This window comes from Uranotaenia lowii, chromosome 2 (genome assembly GCF_029784155.1).
Source record: "Uranotaenia lowii strain MFRU-FL chromosome 2, ASM2978415v1, whole genome shotgun sequence".
NCBI classification, from domain to species: domain Eukaryota; kingdom Metazoa; phylum Arthropoda; class Insecta; order Diptera; family Culicidae; genus Uranotaenia; species Uranotaenia lowii.
This window is the reverse complement of record NC_073692.1, coordinates 60,871,701-60,898,957: the sequence shown is the minus strand read 5'-3', so window position 1 is coordinate 60,898,957 and position 27,257 is coordinate 60,871,701. Positions and strand designations below refer to the sequence as shown.

At 33.4% G+C, this 27,257-nt stretch overlaps 1 protein-coding gene and 1 non-coding gene across 7 annotated transcripts in view; both read left to right on the top strand.

Moving 5' to 3' along the window:
* The window catches only part of LOC129746968 (paxillin-like), a 254,444-nt gene that overhangs the window by 67,325 nt on the left and 159,862 nt on the right, over positions 1–27,257 (top strand). For 3 of the 6 annotated variants that reach the window (XM_055740943.1, XM_055740942.1, XM_055740941.1), the window contains exon 2: positions 9,964–10,304. The exons of 1 other annotated variant lie outside the window; for it this stretch is intronic. In XM_055740943.1, the coding sequence (XP_055596918.1) occupies positions 10,217–10,304 (88 nt within the window). In that variant the 5' untranslated portion in view covers positions 9,964–10,216. Of the gene's footprint in view, positions 1–9,963; positions 10,305–23,413; positions 23,776–27,257 lie in introns of those variants that run through there. 2 more of the 6 variants (XM_055740948.1, XM_055740947.1) reach the window with 2 other exon arrangements.
* Trnay-gua (transfer RNA tyrosine (anticodon GUA)) lies at positions 13,950–14,044 on the top strand. The gene is made up of 2 exons: positions 13,950–13,986; positions 14,009–14,044. It is a non-coding gene; the product is annotated as a tRNA-Tyr (tRNA).

The following is a 27,257-nucleotide window of genomic DNA, read 5'->3' as shown; positions in this document are numbered from 1 at the left end:
CAGAGACCGTGATTTATGCGTGACAAAGAAAACCCCCCCTGGCGTTTGTCGGGAAAATCGTTGTAATCTCATAAACTGAGGAGGGGAGCGTAGCCAAAAGGTAGCGCCAAACCGCAAAGGAGATACAGATCTCGTGCATCTTTTCAGAAAATATCTTCACGTGAATACTTTCCACTTGTTCGTGGGATACCAACTTTTCATCTCATGTTAAAAGGAAAAATGCAGCAGCCCGCTTTGTGGGTTTTTTTTTATTTTCCCTTCGATCGTTCTTGTGAAATGTGATCTTTTTTCACAGCATTTTTTCGTGTTTATGAATGCTTATCGGATTACGACCCCATCATGTGGTGGGGTGTTACAATTCTGGCTGCAGAGGAAGAATTTCACGAAATTACGGCTTTCGGGGAAAGTGAAATGGACCACTCGGTGGTCGTCGTTATGCGGAAGACCGAGTGTTTTATTGGGCACGCTGCGCTAGCTGATTGTGTTTTGTCATACTTTCTTTATTTATCATAGCCCGATGAAAAAAAGAGATTAATTGTTGATCACTGATCATTTTTAATATTGAATTTATTTACCAGAAATTACGAAATAGATACATATGTAAATACTCACAGCACAATCAATACATTTTGGGTTTCTCGATTTACATACTGAGTTTAGATATCATAACGCCCTGAGTTCTAATCTGGTATAATATTTACTCTAGCAGTTTAAGATATGATGTTTAAATGATAACTTACTTAAAAGTTAAAAATGTAGTGTTAAAAACTATTTTTCTTAATAGGTCTAGCAATAACTGATGCAGCAAAATAATGTCATTATTATTTAAATATCAAAACACAATCAATTTGTAACCGTTATTTTGAGTTTCATAAAAGTTTTCTCTCGCCAAATACCAAAAAAGATTTTTGATTTTTTTTCAATGCGTTTTTGGAAATCGCTGCTGAACATTGTGTATAATGAGCAGCAAGATTTGAGGCAACAAAAAGTCCTATTAAACAGTACGTTCTATGCAGCTCAAAATGTAAGTTCTTATTGATAATTTGAAGTTCCAAAACAAATCTAAATGACCTTCTATTCAGCTTCCAGCGGCCTTTTAATTCGCCGCGCCGGATTCCAAAATCGACAAATTGCGGTTTTTAAATTTCCTACATATATCGCATTAGAATTGTCACTCAAGAAATTAAATTACTTATTGAAAATTGAATTATTCGTGGTGAAATCACGTTACCATAAGGTCACGCCAAAATTTTGCTTTAATTGAAACTAAAACTCGAAGTGGTGATATGATTTTGTAGCATACCTGCAGGCGCACTCGCCCAACCAGATAACCAGGAAAAAATGCACCTTAATGCACTTTTTGTGACCTCGAGAATTCAGTTTTGAGTACTTTTGTGCTCTTTTTGTGACGTCGATTAAAGCTAAATTCTTTCAGAAATGGGACACTTTCTCTTGCTGATAGCTCATTTACTAGTAATCGGACATTCATAATTTTAACAGCATTTTGCTGCCTGTGAAAAGTATTTCTGACCTATTTATTTTAAAATTTAAAACTTACATGTTTTTGAGATTGGTTTTCGCTGTTTTTAAAAGCCAGCAAAGAGTAATCTTGTAAAGGGTGATACGGTCAAAATTTGGTCAAGGAAAAACGCGTGTAAATCGTTTATTTAAAAAATCAAATTAAATTTCTTTTTCAAGTTTAATTAGTATAAAATTCAGGAAAAATAATCAGTTAGGCTTCCGCTTTTCCAAATCCGAATTGCCGGGCCTTACGCTTAACCCCTGCCACCAGATTTTGTACAGTCACCTTGTCCACCTTCATCGCCGCAGAAAGCCAGTTTGCCTTGAACTGCTGCTCGTCCTTAGCAGTTTTTTGGTCTTCTTTAGGTTCCGCTTGAAAATAGCCCAGTATTTCTCAATTGGGCGGAGCTCTGGCGTGTTGGGAGGGTTCTTGTCCTTGGGAACCACCTCCACGTTGTTGGCAGCGTACCACTCCATGGCCTTTTTACCGTAATGGCAAGATGCCAAATCCGGCCAAAACAGTACGGAACAACTGTGTTTCTTCAGGCAAGGCAGCAGAACACTCTTTCACGTAAATTTCTTGGTTGACAGTCCCAGAAGCATATGCTTTTCAAGCCACAGGTACAGATGGCTTGCCAAATCAGATATTTCTTCGCGAACTTTGACAGTTTAATGTGCTTGAAAATATCTGTTACCTTTCGCCTTCCTTTTGCCGTATAAAACTCCTGTCCCGGAAGCTGCTTGTAGTCGGCTTTGACGTTTGGTTTCGTCGTCCATTACCACGCAGTCAAACTTCGTCAGCATCGTCGTGTACAGCCTCCGGGATCGCGCTTTGGCCGTCGTATTTTGTTTATCATCGCGATTTGGAGTCACCACCTTCTTGTAAGTCGATAGTCCGGCTCGTTTTTTGGCTCGATGCACGGTTGTAGACGATACACCCAGCTTATTTGCGGCATCTCGGAGAGAGAGGTTAGGGTTTCGCTTGAAACTACCGGCAACTCTCTTTGTCGTCTCAGCGGCTTCCGGTTTTCGATTTCCCCCCGATCCAGACTTCCTGGCTGTCGACAAACGTTCCCCAAACACTTTAATTACATTTGTAACGGTTGATTTGGCCACTTTTATCGATTTTGCCAGCTTTGCGTGCGAGTAGCTCGGATGTTCGCGATGCGCGAGCAAAATTTTGATACGTTGCCCCTCTTCCTTGGACGGCATTTTGACAACTGTAGAGTGACTTCCAAAATCAAAATAGGAGCAACATTCTACACACACACACACACACACACCTTCAATATAAGGGGTGTTCAGGTTTTTTAAATGCAAAATTGAAAGAAATACGTCAAGTTGATATTGACCAAATTTTGACCGTCTCACCCTTTAAACATCCGTTATTGTCGGAAAAGTATCTCTTTCACAGTTATTGGATAACTAGCTGACCCGGTGTGCTTTGTAACACCTTCCAAAAATAAATTTAATTTGTAAAAATTTATTCAAATTTGGATTTTTGTAAGCATTTTTTTTAAAATCAAACCTCACCACAGTTCAGATCCAACAACTTTGAAATGAGAGCTGCAGCTGGAGTTCCGAATTGCAATTCAAAGATGATATATATTATTTACTGAAACTTGATCTCTAAATTTGTTTTTCAAGATCTGAAATTTGTACTCTGTTTTTAAAGCTTCATAATGACTTCAATAATGTCAAAATTTATGGATTTTCCACCTTTTTTTTTCGCAAAGTGGGAATTTACGAACTTTCATGAAAACATTTGTCACATCGTTTTTTGAGTTATGCCAAATATCCGTACGAAAAAAAAACTCTCTTATAAAATATGGTCCCTTCTTTGAAAAGCTCTTTATCTAAAACTTACATGGGAGCTCCTCCATCTTTTTCAATTTTCTCCCCCACTGAAGGTAAATCGAGTTTACATAATTTCTAATCGAAAAAAAAAGATTCGCATATTGGAATTTATTGCATATTGCACTTTATGGAGATAGAATTTTGAAAAATAATCAATAGCGTAAATCGGGACAGCTTTTTGAGTATATTCCTAATATTCTGTATTATGAGCACTTCCAGCTCCTGATTAGTTTTAGATGGTGTATTTTTTTGTAGTTGAAAAAATAAGCTATAGAAATTTGAAAAAAAAACGATGAAAAAGATTTTTTATAACTATTTCAAACAGTTTTTTTCACCATCCTCGCCCTTAGAAGCAGTTTGAATATCTATCCTTTTTGCGCCAAAACTATGTTTAAAAATGTTTCGCCATATGCCAAAATCGTGGACATGAGACATTACAGCATGAAGTTTTCCCAAACAGCACTTGTCATGATATGAAAATTATCGATTTTATACAGTGCAAATTTCCTTTTTTTTAAATAAATTTATCAAAGCAAAACATATAAGTATTTTAAAAAATATCAGTTGCATCTCTAAATAAATTTTTAGCGTTTTTTATTTTCTCTTTGAAAGTCAGGTATTCAAAAATGTTGGCAAAAAGATATTTCTAAGTGATTATTTGTCCCGTATGTTGGGGCAAGTAGAAATGCAAAGCTTATTTTCAGATGCGTCAGAGTAATGGCTTTAAAATGGATTTAATACGTATTTCTGTTTGTTTGTTTTATCAAGTTTCATTGATATATCTGCAGTATTCCTGCAGTATAAATTTATGTTTGTTACTCCACTTTTAACGAGTGTTACGGAATACCCCTTCTGGTATTTTCAACATATTAAATAATCTTGAAGATGAATTTCTTAAAAGTTCGACGTTTGCCTTTGCCAAACCGTGTAAGTTGACAGGAGGTAATATTGTTTTTCACACTAAGGGTATATTAAAAATTACTTCCAGTTGAATATCAGTCTCACTTTTCAAAAAAGAATCAGATCAAAAGATTCTTTTATGCAGCCATGTAACACAAAAACGCTTTTCATGTTAAGTACGTACTTGAATTGGTTTGTAAGCAAAAAGTACGATTTTTTTTCAGAAATATTTAAAATAAAGAGCTTCTATTTTCATTTCTAAATGCGTTTCAGTAGTGTATTTTGGCCGAAGTAACAATTTCTATTTTTTTGTAACAGAAAACAGTTAAACGTTTGAACATGCTCTAGTGTTCCTTGAATGAAAATTTTTTCGGAAAATGATTTCCTTCACTTTTGGTCATTAAAAATTAGTTTATTTCACTGATACTTTTCACTTATGCGCACGACAGTCCTATCTTATCTAATTTAAAGAAAAGGCTCTGGATCAGTTCATGTGTTGGATCTGATTTTTTTATCTTCTTTAAATTTAAATGGCGCTTGATAAAACTTCAGTTAATTATATTTTTACATGTTCAACATAATGTTTCCGATCTACCTCTGTAGAAAACATCCTACTCATATTTCTTATATCAACATGATTCAAAAATAACCTTGTAGGCGAAATGGGTTAAAAAATTGTATGTAAATTCTTTACTTTCTGTTTTTTTTTCCCAGTTGTCCGCAAAGTGTCATACCATTATTTCAATAGCATCAGAACTAAATTTATATTTTTTAGACAACAAATGCTACCTACATTAACACGAATTAAATATGGAAGTATTTTTGCAAATCATTCAATTGCTTTTGATTCGATTGATAAAATACCAATCCGTGTCACATCTAGGCGTCATTTATTTCCACGTGCTGTGTAAGAAAAAACACATCTAGGTTGCGCCCCCACGTGCATAAGAAATATTGGTACTTGGTTGAGAAAGAGGCGCCTAATTGTTAATTTTTTCCAGCGATCAATGAGCAGTATGCTTTGGTTATTATCCACTTGCGACGACCGCGACGTTTGCTTGACCATAGAGACGAAAAACAAACCCCTCAAAGAAAAGAAAATCTCTATAAATGAATATGAATTTTCAATTTCAGATTTTGGCAAAAATAATGTATATGTTGTATTCGATCGGCAAAATGTCAATCTGGATCACATCTAGGCGTCATTCATAACCATGTGCTGTACAAATGAGCTAGGAATCAAGTAGAAAAAAATCACATCAAGGCTTCATATCGTCATCCCTTGCATTGAAAATATAATTGGTTGAGAAATACGCGCCAAAATATTCCCACTGATCAGTATGCTATGCCATGGTTACTATCCTCTCGCGACGTTGGCTCGCGACGCCTCGACCATGGAGACGAAAAACAAACCGCCCAAAGAAAAAAAATCTCGAGAAAATGGATGTCATGACTTTAATTTGTTTCGAAAAACTACAAATTTTGTATGGAAGCCCCCCCTCCCTTAAGTCGAATGGAGTTTTAACTATTATAGAAACCATCTCCGGCCCCAAAAACCCTCAGATGCCAATTTTGACGATGATCGGTTCAGTAGTTTCCGAGTCTATAGGGAACAGACAGACAGACAAACATTCATTTTTATATATATATAGATTACAAGTAAATTTAACAGTTTGCATTAAAAGTTTGAAAAACTAGTTTACAATATTGTTTTTATAGCCACCGTCCCCACTTACCCCGCTTCCCCATTTACCCCGGTTTACCTTATATTTGTTATTGAATTCGCCGTTATTGAACCCAAATTCGCCGTTCACATGTAGGACTTGTTTTTTTTTTCTTTCAAATAACGTGTTGATTCGCGAGAACCGTGGAAACTAATCGTGCTAATTGCAAAAAAAATCGTGTAAATAGAAGCCATGTAAGGAAAACCTAGCAAAATATATCCTTGTGAAAAATTCTTTATGTACTTTCTATGAATACTCTGGCTGATGGTACACGTATACGTTTGGCTATACAATTAAGCTTTCTTTAATAGTTTCCTAAATGTCCCCTTTTTCTCAACTGTGCTCCGTTTTTTTTTGCGAAATGTCCCGTTTTTTTCTGAAGGTATCCGGCAAGCCTATATTAAAGTACGAAACAAGTTTTTTGCATAACTGGGGAACTATTCGAACAAATGGAACCAAATTTGGCATGGGAGGGTATAAGAGTATGACAAATGTTTCCCTGAATCTTTGGTATCCTCCCTCTTCCAGTGGGGAGATGGACTAGGGAAGGAGGCTCATTTACAAGTTTTTGCATAACTTGAGAACTTATCGAGCATTTGGAACCCAATGAGGCATAGGAGAGCATGTGATACGAAAAATGGTTATGTGATTATGGGAGGGAGGCTCCCATACATTTTTTTATAAAAAAAAAAAATAGATCTCAGTTTCACACGGAAAAGGATTATGGCACGAGAAATGGTTATATTATTATTTGAAACATCACCCGCCGTCCTGTGAGAACATAGAATAAATCAAGCGAATGGAATCAAATTTTACATGGGAAGCTATTCGGGTACGAGGTATGTTTCCAGAATTACATTTTGATTTTATTTAAAAACTCATGGAACTTATAAAACACTGTAAAAAATTCTCATAATGAAAAACTAATTTACAGATATATTGTTACTAAATAAAATGAAGTAATCTTTGATTTGAATTGAAACTACAGCTGATATTCTCATTTCAAAATTGTTGCCTCTGATTTATATTGAAATTAATTCAAAACTATGCCTACCAAAAAAAATCACAAATTAAATCATTTAAACAGATTTCTTTTGCTTTTAGAAGGTGTAGCAAAGCACACCGGGTCACCAATAAAAATAACATGGATCAACTCCATAAGATATTATAATTTACTATTCCGATTTACCAACTGTTTGAATATTGAAAGTACAAATACTTTCTGTTTTTTAACTTTGTTGTTCTAGTTTTGTTAAGGTTCTCAACAACACCATCTAAAGTAAATCGTGCAGAAAGAACTGAATTTGACTGACATATTACGAAAATGGTCCGAAAATTGTCCCGCTTCACCCGATACTATAAATAATGTATGTTGACCTTTATGACAAAGAAGACTGGAGGCTGGTGGTCAAAAAGTAATTTTTGGTTCCCGAAAACGCATTTTAAATTTTCAAAACCAGTTTTCGAGTTTAATTAATAATTTTTGTTCATTTCTTTGTCATGCACATAGATAAAATAGTTAAAAGCGAAGAGAAAAAAAAATTGAAATTCGTAGTTTTGCTCAGCTTATCTTTGCTTTTTTACATACCTACTTGGATCATTATTGTACAATTTTACTGTAAATTTTTTTTGGTAACTGCTCCTTAGTTTAACACTGTTTCTAATTTTATCGTGCCTTTACTTAACGTTTTACAGATACCTATTATTCTCTCGTCTTTTCTCATTTTGTATTGATTTAAAACCATTCGTGTTGTCTATAATAAATTAACACAGAAAATGTACAAAAATTTCAAATTGATAACACAAAATTGGCACAAAAATGATACAAAACAAAAATAAAATTGGTTTGACCAAAAACATGAAATTTTTTTTACAGAAATGTCACAAATAGAGTGCAAAAATGACAAAAACAAATCCCTGAAAAAATTTAATAAAAATTAGACACAAATCATTTAAGAATGCCAAAAATACAGAAGTACACCCGTATGGCTTTAAATGGCACAAACGACAAAAATATGGCAAAAAAATATGAAAAAAGGAATACAAGATTTCATATGTTCCAAAACTAAATTTCAAAATCACAAATTTTCAAACAAAAAGCATCGTGCACAGTATTTATGGTGCATTTCATGGTTATGTTCGTTTAACTGATTTTGGAAGAATTTGGCATTACTGAAAGACATTTTTGTGTTTTAATCGATATCAAAGAAATTGATTCAGAAATTTCGTTGAAAACTACAGAGCGCTTTGACTTATGCTTTTAAAAAATAACAAACGCTTCATCTTGCGAACGAAAATAAAAAAACCTCTGGAATTTGATCATTATTTAAAAATTTTTAATCTTAATATTTTGGTTCTATTCTACAGTTTGGCTAAAAAAGTGACGACATCATTTTTTACAAATTTTCGAATAGTGTACCTTTGAATCTAAACAACAAGAGCTGATAGAAACAAAACAAATAACATTCATCATAGTGTAATCAGCAAAGTTTTGAAATCGTTTGATTTTTCCCACTGTAGCAAATCGTATTTTATAAGTATTTTGTGGAAATATGGATTACTTTCTTAGAATTGTTCTTCTTGGCGTCTAGTAAAACAATATCTCAGCTGACTCCAAAGGCTAGGTGATATACGGTCTTATAATAACTCTATTCTGTTAATCGATTGGCATTTGGCATTGAAAGCTTAAATTAAAGCACTTTGTAAAACAAAATGTAATTATTATATATTTTTTATAGATTGACTCACTTGCTATTGATCAACGGAGCTCATCGATATTCGAATTTATTTTCTAACGAAGTTTCAGTAGTTAGAAAAAAAGAAGTGAAATTTAGCTAGTTACGTCACTCGAATCGCAGAATAAGCCCCAGATTCATTTATCTGATTTCGACTCAGTCTCTGGAGCCACAATTTCCATCTTTTTTTCGCTATTTACTGATTGTATAAAAACCGAAGGGAAATAGGTATGGGAATCACGAATGTAATCACTATCTATAATCTGAATTCTAGTATTTTCCAAATAATTTTTTAAAGTAAAACTTAATTAATGATTTTAAAGTAAGAGCCCTTCCAAGCTACGCTAAGGTAAAAATTGATTAAAGTAAAATTGGAGTATCCGAATTTTTTTTATCGAACTCTGTGAGGATGCTTCCGATAGCGAATCGAGTTGGCACTATCTCTACCAGTAAAAAATCGTTAGTCGAGATGCTTCAGTTAGAGGAAATAGTTTTTCCTGGCGAAATATTTGTTTAACTCATTAGAAAAAAAAATCAATACAATCACTACTCACGTACCCGTTTTAGTACGATAGCAATGGGAACTATACAATTGACTATTAATCTTGGAGTGCTTTATAAGTAATATTACGATTTTTTTCATTCTATCAAATGGGAAAAGGATTCAAACTGTTGTATGTCGGATGATCATAAAACTTGTAGCAGACGAAGCATAATGATCCGCGGAAAAATCCAACCGATGAAAATGCGCACCATGATGTTGAACAAAACTTCTGAGATCGTCTGGTGATGTTACAATCAAAACCGAAATCCGTTGTCCGAGATCGAGGATGAAAATTCAACAGAAAAAAATCAGAAAAAGCAAAAAAAAACTCCGGACAGCAAACCAAAGACCAACAACCGAAGGAAGACTTCATCAAATTTCGGACCGCGTCTGTGGTTGTTTTTATTTCCTTGATGACCCAGCAGCGCCCCGGTCTTTGGCTGGCTGGCTGGTTTGTTATGTCCCGACCCGACGGGGAATGACAATTTTTCCGCGCGTATTTTTAGATTGATTGTGGGGCCCAAGTTAATTCATTAAAATAAACACGCACACACAAACACACCCGTGAACCATCTCTCCGCAAATGATGGTGGTGCACCTTTAACTGCCCCAACCGCATAATTTATGGTGTGGCCAGCGAAAAGGTGACTTAGTGAGTATGGTTTGATTTCCCCTCGAATAGCTTTTGTGCGGGATATGTGTCAACTTGTTATGGTCGGTGGTTTTGATTGAAGAAATAAAAATCCAATGAAATGTGGAAAAAACAAATCAGAAGTTCAAATGCGTTTTTTGGTGGAAACGCTTGGTGATTTGTCAATATTTTGTGTTAAGTGGAATTGTTCGATCCGCAAAATTAGGACCTGTTAAAGGTGTTGAAGTGAAAATCTACTGTATCTACTTCCTGACAACATTTGGGCACAATCCAGTCGCCAGTTATGGATAGGACATGTTACGGAAAGTGGGATCCTGGAGCCCGGCAGCCTTATCGATGTGCCCTGAGGGAACGCGGAATTGCACCAGGATGTAAGTTGATCCTGATCATTTTTAACCCAATTTTCAAAAATACAAATAAAAACATAACCTATGAAATCATACATTTTGATTTAATGTGTTCATCTCAAAATAGTAGAGTAGCTTGAAACCGATTTTACTAGGAGAGCGAAAAAAAACCATAACCCAATGAAGAAGGACCTGATTTATGAACAAAAACCAGAAGCTACGAAAGTTTATACTTAAAAACGATATCACTTACACATGATTGGAAATGACAAAAATTACAAAAATAGCAAAAAATACAAAACTGATAAAACTAACCATCACAACAGAAAAATATGAGAAAAATAAAAAAATTAGGAATACGACAAAAATAAATAAAATACAAAACAGGAATGACAAAACTGACAAAAAATATCATAAAAATAGCTAAAATGGAAAAGAAAAGTTATTAAGTTATTAAAGATAATGATAAAAAGGACAACAATGACAAATTTACTGTCATTTAAGTCATTTTTTTCAATTTTGTTCATGTTTGTCTTTTTTTCTCTATTTTCGTGATTTTGTTTATTTTTGTAAATTTTGCCATTTTTGTCATTTTCATAATTTTTAATTTTTTTTGTATTGTTTTGTTATTTTTGACAAAGATGATAAAAATGACAAAAATTACAAAAATGGCTAAAATGACAAATATGGGAATAATGACAAACTTTTATTTGTGTAACTTTTATCATTAAATCAAAAATTATCAAGAATTATTAAAATGACAAAACATGACAAAATAACAAAAATCACAAAAATAAAAAAAAAAAATACGAAAATGACAGAATTGGCAAAATGACAGCAATGACAAAATTTTATTTTTATTATTTTTGTCATATTATCAAAAATAAACAAAACGAAAAAATGGCAAATGTGACAACAATGACAGATTGTTTTGTCATATTATTTTTTATTTCGGTAATTTTTGTAATTCTTTTCATTTTTGTCATATTTGTTATTTTTGCTATTTTTGTTATTTTTGCTAGTTTTGTTATTTTTGTCATTTTTGTCTTTTTTTGGTCATTTTTGTCAATTTTTTTTATTTTTTTTTATTTATGTCATTTTTGTAATTTTGGCATTTTGAGAATTTTTACATTTTGACATAATATTTTTAAATTTAATTTCATTTATGTTAATTTTGGTCATGGTTGTCATTTTTGTAATTTCTTTTTATTTTATTTCATTTTTTCTTTACTGTCATTTAAGTCAATATTTTCAATTTTGTTCATGTTTGTCTTTTTTTCTCTATTTTCGTGATTTTGTTCATTTTTGTAAATTTTGCCATTTTTGTCATTTTCATAATTTTTAATTTTTTTTGTATTGTTTTGTTATTTTTGACAAAAATGATAAAAATCACAAAAGTGACAAAAATGACAAAAATGACAAAAATGACAAAAATGGCAAAAATGACAAAAATGACAAAATCAAAAAAATTACAAAAATGACAAAAATAACAAAAATGACAACAATGACATAAAGGACAAAAAATTACAAAAATGACAAAAATTTTATAATTTGAAATGACAAATATCACAAAAATGACAAAAATGACAAAAATTGTTAAGTTTTTTTTGGTGATTTTTGTCATTTTTGTTATTTCTGTCATTTTGGTCGTTTTTGTCATTTTTGTCATTTTTGTCATTTTAATTATTTTTTGTCATATTTGTCATTTTCGTTATTTTTGGCATTTTTGTCATTTTTGTCATTTTTGCCATTTTTGCCATTTTTGTCATTTTTGGCATTTCTGTCATTTTATGCATTTATGTCAACTTTGTCATATTTGTCGTTTTTTTTTTTTCATTTTTGTCATTATTGTCCTTTTTGTCATTTTTATCATTTTTTCTTTTTTGTATTTTTTGTCAGTTTTGTCATTTTTTTAAATTTTGGTCATTTTTTGTCATTACGTCATTTTTGTTATTTTGGTAATGTATGTTAATTTTTCAATTTTTCTATTTTGTGTCATTTTGTCTATTTTAAAGTTTTGTTTTTTAGTCTTTTTTTAAATTTTGTAGTTTTTGTCATTTTTTTAGTTTTTGTAATTTTTGTTGTTGTTGTAAGATTTTTGAATTTTTTTAGTTTGTTTTTGTTTTTTTTAATTTTTGTTATTTTTAAATGTTTGTTATTTTTTTTTGTGTGGTTATATATATCATTTTTGTCAGTTTTTGTATTCTGAAATTATTGTTTTTTTTTTTGGTCATTTTTTCATAATGTTCATCTTTGTTTTTTGGTTCTTTTTCTGAAATTTTCAGTCATTTTTTGATAATTACTATCTTCTTATCGGTTTATTTTATTTTTTAATTTCATTTTCATATTATATATTTTTTTCATTTTTCATGTTTGTCTTGTTTATTGTTTTAGTTTTTTTAAAAAATTTTTCATGTTTGTTGTTTTATCAATTTTTTTATTTAAAATTTATATATTCTCTTATTTCATAAGTACTATCTTTTGCTTTTTATGTTTTTTTTCGTTTATTTGGACAAAAATGATGAAACTGACATAATTAACAATAATGACAAAAATGACAAAAATGACAAAAATGACAAAAATGACTAAAATGACTAAAAAGACTAAAATAACTAAAATGACTAAAATGACATAAATGACTAAAATGACATAAATGAGAAAAGAAACAAAAATTGTTTATTTCTGTTTTTTTTTGTCATTTTATCAAAAAATATAAAAACGACAAAAATGACAAGAGTGGCAGAAATGCCAAAAGCGACAAAAATGAAAAAAAAATATTTTTGTCTTTTTTGCCTTTTTGTCATTTTTGTCAGTTTTTGTTCTCATTTTTGTCATTTTTGTTTATTTTGGTAATTTTTGTTATTTTTCATTTTTGTAATTTTTCTTGTTATTTTATTCATTTATGTCAGTTTTGTTATTTCTTGTGATCACTTTTGTCGTTTTTTAGTTTTTTTGTCATGTTTTGAAATTTCTGTTGTTTTTGTCGTTTTTTTCATTTTTGTTTGTTGTTTTTTTGATTTAGGTTAACTTTTGTCATTGCCTTTTTGCATTTTTCGGTTTTTTCAGGATCTATTAATTCTGCCAATTTGGTTTTAGTTTAATTGTAATATTTTTTTTTTGGATTGCGTAATTTTTGTTTTTAGTATCATGAAGTAAATCATATATTTTTTCAGTTGTATCATTTTTATCACATTTGTTTTTCTTTTTTTATTTTTTCCGGGTTTTTCACGTAAAGTTTGTTAATTTGATACATTTTTCGGTTTTGCTATTTTTTTCGTATGCTTGACTTATGTTATTGTTGTTCAATAGCACATTTTACTATCCATACATTTTATATTGCAAGTCCTTGCACTAAAAAATAATGTACATTTCTTTTTTGTAAAATCATCATCCGCTTGTTGAACTGGAGACCGTGTGAAAATGTTTACTTGAATTCCAGATGTTTTTCGGTTTCTGACCGATAGGCTGCTTTGTAAATTTACGAATTCAATCAAAATTAATTCCTCTTATTATCAATGAATTTTGTTTTTTTTTGCTGATGTTCTTTTTTTCTCTTTTTTGTTCAACCTACTATCGTTTAAATGAAGAATTCAATCAAAGGTGCATCTTGCTAGGTCAAATATCGACTGCAGTTTGAACAGTTATCACTCAGCTTACACCTCATATGTACCTTCGATAGCTCAGTTGGTAGAGCGGTGGACTGTAGATGGCAATTATTACAAATAGAAATCCATAGGTCGCTGGTTCAAATCCGGCTCGAAGGAAAATTTATTTTAATGGTTGGAATAATAATCAAAATTCCACAATGAACAAGAGTGTATAGCATTTCTATCAATTCAATAAAAATGCTGCTGATAAAATGTTTTTTTTTTTATTTTAAACTTTAGGTTGTTCAGGTGCTTTTCTAAATGCTCGCCAACAGATAGCGCTATCGAACACCTACAACTCGAGGAAAGCTTCTGTTTCGAACCGTTTTAAGTGGCGGTCGACTGCTTTAAGCAGTGCTTCGTCAGTCGACTTAAGCATTGACACGAGTGTGCGGTTTGTTTACCTACACGATTCATTCGGTCCCACCACGTCGTCATTGGTTTCATTCATGAGTTCAGTTTTATGAATCGACACCCGTCAGTGCCTGGGCCAGTTCCATGTAAGGAGGAACTAGCACTGCTGAGAGAGTGGACTTCTATCGGGCAATAAACAACACAACTTTTTTAGATTCCACGTGGGTGGCAGACGGTGTATTCGGAATTTTTAACGTAGGATTCAATGTCTAATTGAAAGATACTGTTGTTCCAACCTGTAAGAATGGCTCATCTATAAATAGTCATTTTACAAGCTGAAATATGTTGAAAAAATTCAAAACTTTAAGGATTTTGATAGGTTTGATCGGAAAAGAAATGGTTACTCTTATTTGTACCGACAGTTTTAAATGGAAAAAATGAAAATAACTAAATTTGTTACACCTGAGAATAAACCTTGACTGGTGGATTACCTCAATTTCTTATTTCTTGATTTTCTCCAGAGTCTCTTATGTCCAAAAAACCATATCCTCACATGTAGACAAAATCCATCCGGGTTGAGATGGTGCGGCGGAACAGACTTATCACTTCCGATCGACCTCAATTTCCATATTCCGAACTTGGAGCGACGATGATGGATGGTGATACTCACCTAAGAATACCTCCACCCCCATACAAATGGAAGTAAAAACCGTAGAAAAAACCATAAAACTGCTCAAAACGTGGACGTCGACTACTGCCTGCCTACAGATGACCGTTGCCGTGCTTCTCGTGTGTCTTGAAGCTGGTCTCATCTGGGTACGTTAAGGTGAATCGTCAGGTCGGTCGGGTCGGTTTTGGAATCTCAACTGGCTGCCTGCACACACATCTCAAATCCTTGTGTGATTACATTTTTCTTTTTTTTTTTCTTTGAAAATATTCGGTAGTGATCGGATCGCAATTCAATATTAACCCTCTGAGCACCTGACTCAAGATCGAATTTTTTTTCGAGATCATAAGCGCTATACAAAAAATGGTCCATATTTTTGCTGGACGTCAGGCTGCTCTATTTTCACTTTTATTATATTTGCCTTTGATTGATTTGGAAATTGGATCTTTTGTTATGAGAAAAGCATCAATCTGAAGAAAGAATGTGTCACATTTCCGTTATTGAGCCCGAGCGATCTGTGACAAATAATGTCCAGATTATGATTAAGACGAAAAACCTCGAAAGAAACTTCCTGTAAGTCCAGTGAAAATAAAAAAAAAAAGTTTACCCACCACCACCTCTCGGAGTAAACTTTTGGAGTACAATCCGTTCTCTTAATTTTTAAATTATCTTGTTTGTATAATACTTTTAAATTTTTAATTCTGACTGTCGATCTCGTTTCTACGAAAAATAGGAAACAGTTCTGTTTTCTGGGTTTAAAAACACTACCTAGGTAAATCTTCCTAGTATAGTAGGAAGGAAACGTTCAACGAGCCTGAAGTTTGTATGATATTTTTAGACATTTTGTTCAGGAGGAACATGAAAATCATCAAGTTTTTCATCAATAACTTTGGTTACCTTCGGCCGATTTCTTTTGAATTTTGATTGAATTGATTTTTCTTAAAGCCTAAACTATGACAATTATTTCATCTGGAGACTGCAGTTCGATTCGAGTTATGACATAAAAGTTATTAAGCCTCAAAACTACGCTAACTTTCAGTGCTATTCATCACAGTTAATGCTGTGTCAAAATATTCGAAGCAGTGTCTCATAAATAGTGATGAATATCATCCTCAAAAATGAAAGCCCATTTTCGAAGCTTAATAACCTTTTATCTTAGCTCGTATCAAAATGCAGTTCTCTGATGAGATATTTTTCATAGTTTAAGCTTCAAGAAAAATCGTATTCAAAAGAAATCGGCCGAAGGTAACAAAGTTATTGATGATAAACATGATTTCATGTTCCTCCCGAAAAAAATGTCTCTGAATCCAATACAAACTTGAGGCTCGTTGAGGGATCCCTTCCCGTGTCCGATCTGACCCAAATTTGGCATGAGATCTTGTACTAGGCCTTGGATCAATTTTAACATGCAGCGCATAACTTTTTTAAAAGTCGTGTCATATGGGGCACTCTAATATGCATTCAAAATTTGTGTTCTATTGAACTTTTTAAATCATTTATGGAGAAGGGGACAGTATTGTTCAAAAAGAGGGGGTAGTTTTAAATATATGATTTATATGCTTTGAGAGAACTATTATGTGGTTTGTTAAGTGGTTGCTGCGAACCCGGTAGAAACGAGAAGAGCAGGGGCGCAACGACTAAGTGGAGTGTGATCTGGCGAATGTGGGATGTCCATTTATGTTCATCACGTTATGTCGTGAGACGTAATACCATGAAAAACTTAAAAAAATAAACGATCCCATCTAGTGAAAGGGTTTTACTTGTAGTTAGGTGATGAAAATTAGTGTTAAGAGGTTAGATCTTGCCTTATCTTTACCGATACTAACACTGGTAGCTTGTGCTAGCAAACCATGGCACTAATTTTCTTCACCTTTGAATCAAACCCTTCCTCTAGACGGCTCGTAAATTATAATAGGAGTTAAACTGATTTCTACCGTTACGACCACCAGTAGCTTGTAAATAATAGAGAACTCCTAACACTAATTTTCGTTACCTTCAAGTCAAACCCTTTTATTCGACGTGTCGCATGTAAAAGCCGAGCTTAACAAAACGAACCATTCATTGATAAAAATAAATTAAATCAGAATGTAAAACAGTCACAAATTTTCACTTATTACACCCACAAATAAGACTATACTCAAATAATGAACTTCTTTGGAGGTTGAATTATCGGTATAACATTCTATGCCGGATCGGCATTGACAAACTTTCTAATTGCTGGTTTTGCGCGAGTGACAAACAGAAAGAGAATTTATTTAACAGTGTTACTGAACGGAGCTACTGAACGGGCAGCACTGAACGCACTCAAGTTGATGATAGTTTTGAACAGGGAAAAAGAGCGAGAGAAAAGAAAGCGGTTTATTCGGCGGGAAAGTCGTAGGACGAATAACAAAACAACAATAAATTTGTGTTAGGTGTGAAGTTGGCATGAGCAGAAGAATCTAGTTTTGTGAAGATTCATCGTAAAAGTACGAGCTTAGGCTAAAAGTGCGAACTTAAAGCAATAGTGCGAAGTGAAGTGAGGTCGCTTGAGCAAAGGTAGGAGTATTATTAGTGTTCTAATATGTGCGCTTCGAGTAATTTGGAACCTCTTAATTTAGAGCAATATTGCGGATACGCGCTTGTTAAGAAGACACCTAATTAAGTTGTTTAACCTGATGAGTAGAGGTGAGAATGTCATTGAGAAATGTTAAAAAACAAGTTATTTAATTCAGCATAATTAATGTTAAAGGTGGCTAGCGGCAGATGCGAATCGAGACAGCAGGAAGCGAATAGGAGAAGTTACTAAACGTAAGATTGAAACATTGAATTTTATTTCTTCTCAACAAGGCTATGTTTCTATCGTATGTTTTTAAAACTCGCCGAAACTCGAACGAATAAAGTAGTGTTAAAAATTCGGAAACAACTTTTCTTTGTTACCCGTGAAACGCAAGTAACAAAACTTACAAACAGCCTTTATAAAAAACTATTTTATCGTTTTGACGGCGCGGCGGGTTAATGAATTGCTTAAAAAAAAAAGCTTAAAAAAGCCTTAACAAGTCTTAGTTTATTTTACAAATTGTTTTTGATGGTTTTATAGGTTTTCAGGTAGTTATTTATACAAGTAACATATTTCTAGTGTCTCTATCTTCTTGCTATTACCGCACTCCAATAACGTCCCTAAACACGTGAGCTACGCTTTCTACATTTTAAACAAGTTTACAAATAAATAAAAGTTCATGAAAATCAGTTTTGAATTTTAACTTCACCTACACGCTATTCGTTTTCCGACTTGCACTGATTCTTCCTCACAGATTTGTGATTTAAAAATGTGACCGATTGCTATAAGTTTCAAACCTAAGTCTTACGTCAAGAAACGAGGTATATGCCATGGAAGGTGCTTCATTCGGCAGGTTGTGACACTCCCTCTCGGTACGGCATAGTTATCCCTGTGGCTTACCTCCGGTTGCTCCGTCGTCCAATACGGCAACCTCGGTAGCAGGTCTCCCTAGAAACCACTTGGCTGTCTGTACAGTAACTCGAGTAACCTGAGCATCCTGCTCCTGAACCGCGTCCTCTTGGTCAGCAATTTCGAGGTAAGTTGCTGTCGATGACGATCACCAAGTCCCCTCTTCCTGGATGGGCTTCACGAGTCTGCGCGACAACGTTGGCAGATATTCGTTCACCCACTTCTTCCAAAAGATGTCAACGTATTGTTGTGCCATAGTCCAAGATCGCTTCAAAATAGTCGGTCTGTCGTCGAATATGATCGGGAACTTACTACCATTCGAAGAACCCAAAAAGAAATGATTAGGTGTTAAGGGGGCATTGTCGTTGTCTATCGACAGAGTCTATGTCTAGAGTTCAATATTATTTCAATTTATACCTGCATAGATCGTAGAATTTCGTCAGAAGGCAAACGCGGGGGGTCGAAATTGTTTATAGTCTTTTTCACGGATTGAATTATACGCTCCCAGCGGCCACCGAAATGTGGGGCAGTCGGAGGATTGAACGTCCACTTAGTATCACTTAGTATCGACGTTCTTCGTCGATCTTGGTCAGTGCTTCACGTAGCTTCCTCGATGCTCCGATGAAGTTGGTTCCCCGGTCACTGATGATCTCCAAAGGCGAACCTCTTCTCGCGATGAAATTGCGCAGAGCTAAAATGCAAGAATCCGTAGACAGGGAATGTGCGATCTCGATATGTATACCTCTGGTGGTTATGCAGGCGAAAAAAAACCCACTTCGTTTTTCGGTACGCCTTCCCGCTAGAACACTCATCGGTCCAAAATAATCTACTCCGGTGTATGATAAGGGTCGCTGATAGGCTGCCAGTCGGGCTGGTGGAAGATTACCCATAGCTGGAGGCTTTGGACTAGCTTGCCCGATTTGATACCTTTGACAGTTACTTCTAACACGATCAAGCGGAGCGGAGGCGTGGAATATTGTACTTAAGTCGAATCTCATTCAATGTGGTTTGATGATTCTGATGATGATACTTAGCGTGGTAAATAGTCATCGATCAACAGGTTGGTTACGTGGTGTTGCCTTAGGAGTGTAACTGGGGTTTTCGTGGCCTCATCCACCCATCCGTAAGCGCCGATACGGCCTTGCATTCGTAGAACACTTATTCTATTCTATTCTATTCTATTCTATTCTATTCTATTCTATTTAATTTTAAATTGTTTAAAGGGGATTTTAACCTTCGTGGTCATTTACCCTCTCATAGAACACCGTGTTCGTCGATGACTGGATTTTGTTTGTGAAGAGTACTGGATTTTGGCAATGTAGGTTCGTCCGGGTGAGCTTGCTGCTAGATAGTGTTCTCAGCTAACTTTAACTTCTCCTGTATCAGAGCGCCTCTCTGGTTCTACTAACGTTGTGCCTGAAGTTGATGAAGTAACGGTGTAAGTATCCGACAGACCGAAAAGTCGTTGCCATTTCGAAAATCGTTCGAAAGAGATGATCAGTGGTTTGGTTCCTTAGTGGATCTCTTCCATCGTCGTCCATCGCGCAGGCCACAAATCTTCGTGTTTTCGTACGAAGTCTGGTCCTCGGAACCAACGACTGCTCGGCTGAAATTCCGGCAATCTTTGCCACTTCGTTCTTTCATATGCTACATTCTGCTTAGTTGGAAGCTATCTTCATTCTCCTACTATTGGGGTATCAAGAAATTTGCTGATCCTAAATGCAACGAATTTGCTGTATCGTCGATGATCAGAACGTAGCCAGCAGCAATCAGTCCAGAAAACGCGTCGTGTAATCTTCATTTTGTGTGACTTGACGATACTATCGGCAAGCCTCTCAAAGGAGGATGAAAAAGGCACACCAGCCGACCACCGGAAAACCAATTTTCGTTTGCTAACTGACTCAGCTGGTGCACTGGATCATACTGGCAAGCAGGGCCGTAGGAAGAACCGACTCATGGGGGGGGTTTTGGTGACTAAGTTTTTTTCTATGATTTTCTGTCTAACAACTCACGAATAAAAAAAATTAAAAACAAATTATGTTTGTAACTATATGATTATTCATTTTTAAGTAGGTACTCATTGATATTTTCGGTATGAAATTGTAACTTAATAGAAGATAAGAATGCCACAAGGATGGTGTATCATTAATAAAACCTTAAAAAGTAACTTTAGAAAAGTGGTCCTTAGCCTAAAGGGTGAGCTAATTTTTTTTAATGAAACCTCTAGAAACAATATATGAAATTTGCTTTCATCGACGATTAAAATTTTTGAATTTGTTTAAAAGTCTGGTAGATCAATGTTATTTGGTTTGAGCATAAGATAAGTTCTTTTTAGAGTAGCCTTCAATTTCTTCAAAAAAAAACTTATTCTATATTCAAATCAAACAAGACCAATTTTCTAAACTCTTTTGCGAATTCCAAGATTCTATCCTTTGATGAAAATAAATAATTTCCAAAAAAAAAACAGTAAAAGATAAATAAATTTTGAATCATATTTGCTTGATGTAAACTTGAACTAAATTTATGATTTTAGTTTTAAATTTGGCTTTGAAAAAGCTGCAATATTAATAATCGTAAACAATACACCGAAAAATAAAAAAAAAAATGTGCAGATTTTTTGAGGTGAAGATCAGGTACATGTTTCTTAAACATGAAATATTTTTCATAAAGAATCAGTTTCATACTAAAAATCTTGTAGATAATTTTTTTTTAAATTTAATTTGGGATATTTTGCATGAATCAAAACTTAGAAATTTAACTCAAATTCTTCTTTATATTTGTGTTATTCAGCTGAATTGTGTGTACAAACTTATTCTGATTAAAAATTTTGAAATTTGGAAATTGAATTGAAAAGCAAATTTTTAAGTTTATATTCTCTTGAATTTCTGCACTATTTTATGTTGATTGAAAAACTCATTCGCAAGCCAAATCTTTTTTTTTTTTTTGTACGTTTTATTTAATGAGGGATTAACCTTCTGTTTTCACCCTCCAAAAGTTTTGTTTTTACACTTTAGATCTCATTAAAATATGAATTCCAAACCTGTATTCAAAAATTGAACTTTGAATCTGTCTTCGGATTTCTTTACGATTTCCGAAATGTACAAAAAATACGATTGCCGAATCTCAATTCCAGATTTTATTTTCATGAATCATTCATTTAAATTCTATGGTGCTGGTGAAATCTTAATTCATTATTTCAATTATTTATTTTTAATATGTTTTGTGAATCCAATTTAAAATGTGAATTTCGAATGGTGGATCACAATCTAGTTTTCAATTTTGGATCGCCACTTAGAAGCTTTAAATGTTTAAATTTTGTTTTAGAATGAATATTGAATATTGAATATTCTTTGATTTTCGAAAAACATGAGGGCTTCTTCTGCGACTCACGAAATTTCACGTCTTCGTCCTGACTCCAGAAAATGCTTCAGAAAAGAAATTTGTGTATTGGTGAGCTCTAAAGACCAAAAACAGTTCATCCGAACGAAAATTTCGAGGCTAGAGAGGCTATTTAAGCCTGCAAAACCATATGAAATTTCGTAAGTCACGTCACTCGAGTCCCAGAATAAGCCCCAAGATTCAAATTTGATATGAAATGCCAACCGAATTCGAACAAGGATTTCAAGGCAGCTATCCATTCCTAATTTCTTATGATTATTCGTACTGAAAATCAAGAATCCTAAACTTGATACAAAATCAGAAATACGAAAATATGTAGAAATATAAGAATATTGAACCAGAACCTCCAAAATGAATTTAATTTAAAATATAATATTCATACCTAAATTTCTATGATAAGGTTGCCACATTGCCCGGTTTTAATCGGATTGGCCGGGAGGTTTAATATAAAATTTGGGAAAAGTCTGGTCCGACCCGTTTGCACAGATTTCATTGGAAAAGCCCGGATTTTCCCATGTTTGTTCTCATTCTGATTCTCAAATAAAACTTGTGTTGTAATTTTTTTTATTTATGCGTCCAAAATTTTTGCAGCAAGTTTTAAAAAATTTTCATTAAAGGATTTTAAGTTTCTTTTTCTAGATTTTTGATCAGCAATTCCGAGGTTTTGATCAAAATTGCCCGATTTTGCCTGGATTTGATCGACAATTTTGAAATGAAATACCCGGATTTTGCCGAAAGAAAAATCTGACAACCTTATTCTATGAACAAGTGAGAAAAATCTTAAAAACTGTAGCAGTATTTTGAACTTGAAATGGGTTTTTGAGGTTTTTGTATTAGGTTTTAGTTCAGATAGTTACTCATGAATATCTTTGCTCTATTTATTATCATAAATTGATTATGAATTTGAAATTTTGAGTGTACAGTAGAATACCTCGCTTCCTTTTTTGGACCCTCATGGGGGGGGTTTAACCCCCAAAACCCCCCCCGTTCCTACGGCCATGCTGGCAAGCCGAGATGAGATGTTGCGGTGAGTTCGATTCTCACTATTTCGAAAGATCTTTGACCCCCTTCGACTATTAGATATGAGCGTATTTATGTTGAAGCGAAGGCCTATTGATCCTCTCACCCAAGTTTCGATTCTCAGAAGGCTTCCATCTCTGAGGCGTGGGCTTAAATGTCAGAGGCTCATATTGCGAAGGTATGCTCCTGATTCAAATTTCGCCTGGAGAGAGTAGTTGAGAACCAAAGTGGGCACATGACTGAATGAATAAAAATGTTTTTAAATCATTTTAACACCACGAAAAGTGTGGAAGTTTGTATATGATAGTATTTTTTAGCACTCACCTATAAATATTTTTATTGAATTAAATACCCGCTCCAACCGAGGGTTAAGACGACCACCAGCCGCCGACGGTCGACCACAGTTTTGGTATGCAAAAATCTGCTCCTCCATACGACGTTGTTGATGTTGTTGCTGTACCTACTTCATACTATACAAACGCCGGAGAACTCCACTCTCAGGGCAGCTAGCCGCTTGCTTAAGCGTATGGCGCGCGCATTCGCGCATTAGTCAAGTTACTCGCGTCCAGCCACGGTGTGATTGTTGTGTTTACTTCTGATCTGACACGAGAAGGCTCGAGAATTTCTTTCGGTCGGCCGTTTCTAGTTTGTCGTCGTCGTCGGTTTAAGGTTTGAGTTTGGGGTCGTTTGTTTGACAAATGGTGCAAAAGGTGCAGTTTTTCTTGTGAAAACGTAGGGTTTTGGGAGTTTTGTTCCGTGCTCAAGGTCACTGGAGGTGTGAAACGAAACGAAAAGTCTTCGACTCAGTTGGAATCTTGGGGCGTTCCCGGTAATTTGGCTGTGAAAATTTGGGTGGCGGTGAAGAACGTACGGATCATTTCTCTTGTCACTTCTCAGCAACGGATTTTTGTGCCAGTATTTGAAGAAAATCTCCAGATCGAGCTAGCAGAATGATGTCGGGTAAGAGCGTCTTCTTATTTTTAAAACAATTTCCAACGAAAAACGTTCCAATTTGTCATACGCTTCTCTGAATGACACCGGAATCTGTATGAATGAAAACGACGGCATAAATGCGAAAGAGTGACGTCATTCCACCTTCATAGGACGCGTATCGATCAAGTGAAACTCCTCCATAGAGTCAGGCAGGCAGCAGGCGGACGAGTATATGAGCGTCGCTATCTGCTTTTTTTTCGCTTCTCTCGTCGCGACGTTCTTGAGGAAGTTGTTGTTGGGCGTCTGGCCCTGTCCAAGTGTGTGTTGGTTGAGGAGGTTCGTTCTGGTGATCTTGAGAAACCTAACATGTTTTTTCTGTCATCAGACGCATGCATGGAACGATGTGCTATTCCGATATTTTTTGTTTACGTTCTGGTCGCTCACACCTTAACGCATTTGGACCAAAATAATATAACGAGAAGTAAAAACCTGATGGCAGCGCAAATATTTGTGCACGTTTACGGATGCTTGTAGCTGATAATTTTAATCAGCATTCCTTAGTAAAATAATAGATTAATAATCAACCGAAAATTATAATATATATAATAATATATATAATATATATATATATATATATATATATATATATATATATATATATATATATATATATATATATATATATATATATATATATATATATATATATATATATATATATATATATATATATATATATATATATATATATATATATATATATATATATATATATATATATATATATATATATATATATATATATATATATATATATATATATATATATATATATATATATATATATATATATATATATATATATATATATATATATATATATATATATATATATATATATATATATATATATATATATATTTATATATAACTTTAAACACATATGTCAATGTTTCAAAATTCTCTAACTTGATATCGAATAAACTGTTAAAAAAAGAATCAATATGATCTATATAAAAGTTTCATTAAATTTATATGGGAGATCCAGTAGGTGTTATTGTTATTTTTAAACTTTGTTTACAGTAATTTTTAAAGCATTTTAATTTTTCCAAAAAGTTCAATTTTACTAGATTTTCAGAGCTTTGATTAAATTTCATTTTGTTATTTACTCACTGAAAAAAATCAATAAGTGGAAAGCATACAAAATTACCGATGATTAGCTTTTATTCATCAATTATTATTTCGATTAGAAATATTGAAAGCAAGCCAACATCATCGAACTCCAGGATAATCTCAACATCTCAACATCTCAACAACTTATCATAAATAAAAAATAAATACAATAATGAGTTGAAGCTCAAATGTAACAATCTCTTTTTCTTCTTCATAACAGGTATGTACCATCAACAGCTGTATTTTTTTTTTATAAAAAAAAAGGCACTGGCAAGTACAATTGCAATATGAGGCAAACATATTTCAAACGAGAACAAACAATTTGCTCTAGATTATTACAAAGGTATTGACAATTGCATTAAATTAAATTAACAAAGATCTAAAACGGTGTTTACAATATTTTCAATTCAAAACTCAACTAATCGAATCGAAAATGAAAAAAAAAAGATTAGAGGCTGTTAAATGCAAAATTGCAAACGCGATATAATTATTAACACTATCACCACCCAAAAATCTCTGAATTAGAAAAATTTACAGATAGATATTAAAACATTTTTCAAATTAACTATCACTTATCACTATCACTTGGTATGAGCTTCATCGAAAGCAGAATAAATATTTCCTTCATGACTATTGGGAAGTAACATTGAGGCCTCAGACAAAGAATCTAAATAATAATAAAAAAAACTGGATTTAATTCAAATTCCGGACAGTTCAACAGTGAAATTTGAAAGCTAAAATCGAATTTCATTCAGACCCACAATTCAAAGTCCCAAATTAAAATCGTACTGTCAAATTACAGATGAAATACAAATACAAAATTGAGAATCAAAGTTACAATCAGAGGATAGCAGAAATTGTAAAATTTACAATTCATATCCAAATGTTTATTTCTCTTTCATATTTTGAAAACACAAAAAATTGGAATGTGTAAATGCTGACTTAAACTTGAAATTGAAAATATTTATTTATTTGAAAAAAAAGTGTCATTTAGAGCCACTTATAGAATGATATACTGAATACTTTAGTAGAGGATAATTAAAAAAAAGTACATCAGAATCAAAAGTACGAAATTTGGGCTTAACCAGTTGGAAAAGTTTCAATTAGAATTTCAAATTTTAGATTATATTAAAAGCAATTTCTGTATGTTTGTTGGTTTGTTTGTTTGTCCTCTGTAGATATCGCCCAAATTTTGGTTCAAAAGTATAGAAATAGAATCTCGAGTTTCGCCAGGTTTTAAATAAAATAACCCGGATTTGCCCGGCCCGGATATGTGCGGGAGAACTTTTGGCAATCACCAGATTTTTATGCAAATTTTGAGATTTCAACCATCGATGAAAATAAGTTTCCTATTTTGTTTCTTAAGGATTATTTAATCAAATCCTAATCATTATTTAAAAGAGTTTAGGATGTTTTTTCAAAAGTTCCTATTTAACACGAAAAACTATTTATGTAAAAGAACTTAGAAATTAATAATCATATAATTTTTAAAAACAATAGTTTTAACTTTTTTTTATTCATGCACTGTTTGAGCAAAAATGTCATATGAAAAAATAGCTCACCAAAACTCTTCCCCCCGCCCTATGAGTCCGTTCTTCCTACGGCCCTGCTCATATTTATGTTTATAAAGTAAGCATTCCAGATGGCCTGGTTTTATTCGTAGCATTTCCAATAAAGAACTTACAAATTGAAAAGATTTTAAATGTTTTTCTTCACTTTCTTTTTTTTTTAATTTCTGCAGATTTTCATTCAAAAACTGACAATTTCTGTATTTTTTATAATTCTGACAAATCTAATAAAAAGTTTATCTAAAAGTCGTACATTTTTTAAATTATGTTGAACAATTTGAGATAAAGTCCACAGATGTTGTCAGGTTTTAAAAAAATTGTGCTAATTTATTCAGACAGAAAATGCGGCATAAATTCTGCAATGCTTACTGTAGGGGGGGCCTTAATTTATATTAGAGTGAAACTATTCACGAATCACTTATCACTTATCGTGCTTCCAGAACTTATCTCTGTTTCCAAAGAATTATAAAGTGTGTTATTATTCCTCTTTTCTTGGTTAATGTTTTAATTATTTGAACATAAAAACATTAAAATGATCATAAACATAAAGTGGTTGGGCCTACCATGGAGCACAGAACGCAGAGACATCTGGAATACAATAACAGGAAGAAACGTGGACCAGCAGTACCATACGTTTCAAATGGGCAGTGTCATTGGAGCATGCTAAGAAAAATGCTCCTTGATGAAGAAACCATGCGTAATGTTAAGTAATTTCAATCTATAGGACTATTCTAAGAGGCTGGAAATTACTTATTTTGCACACTGAAA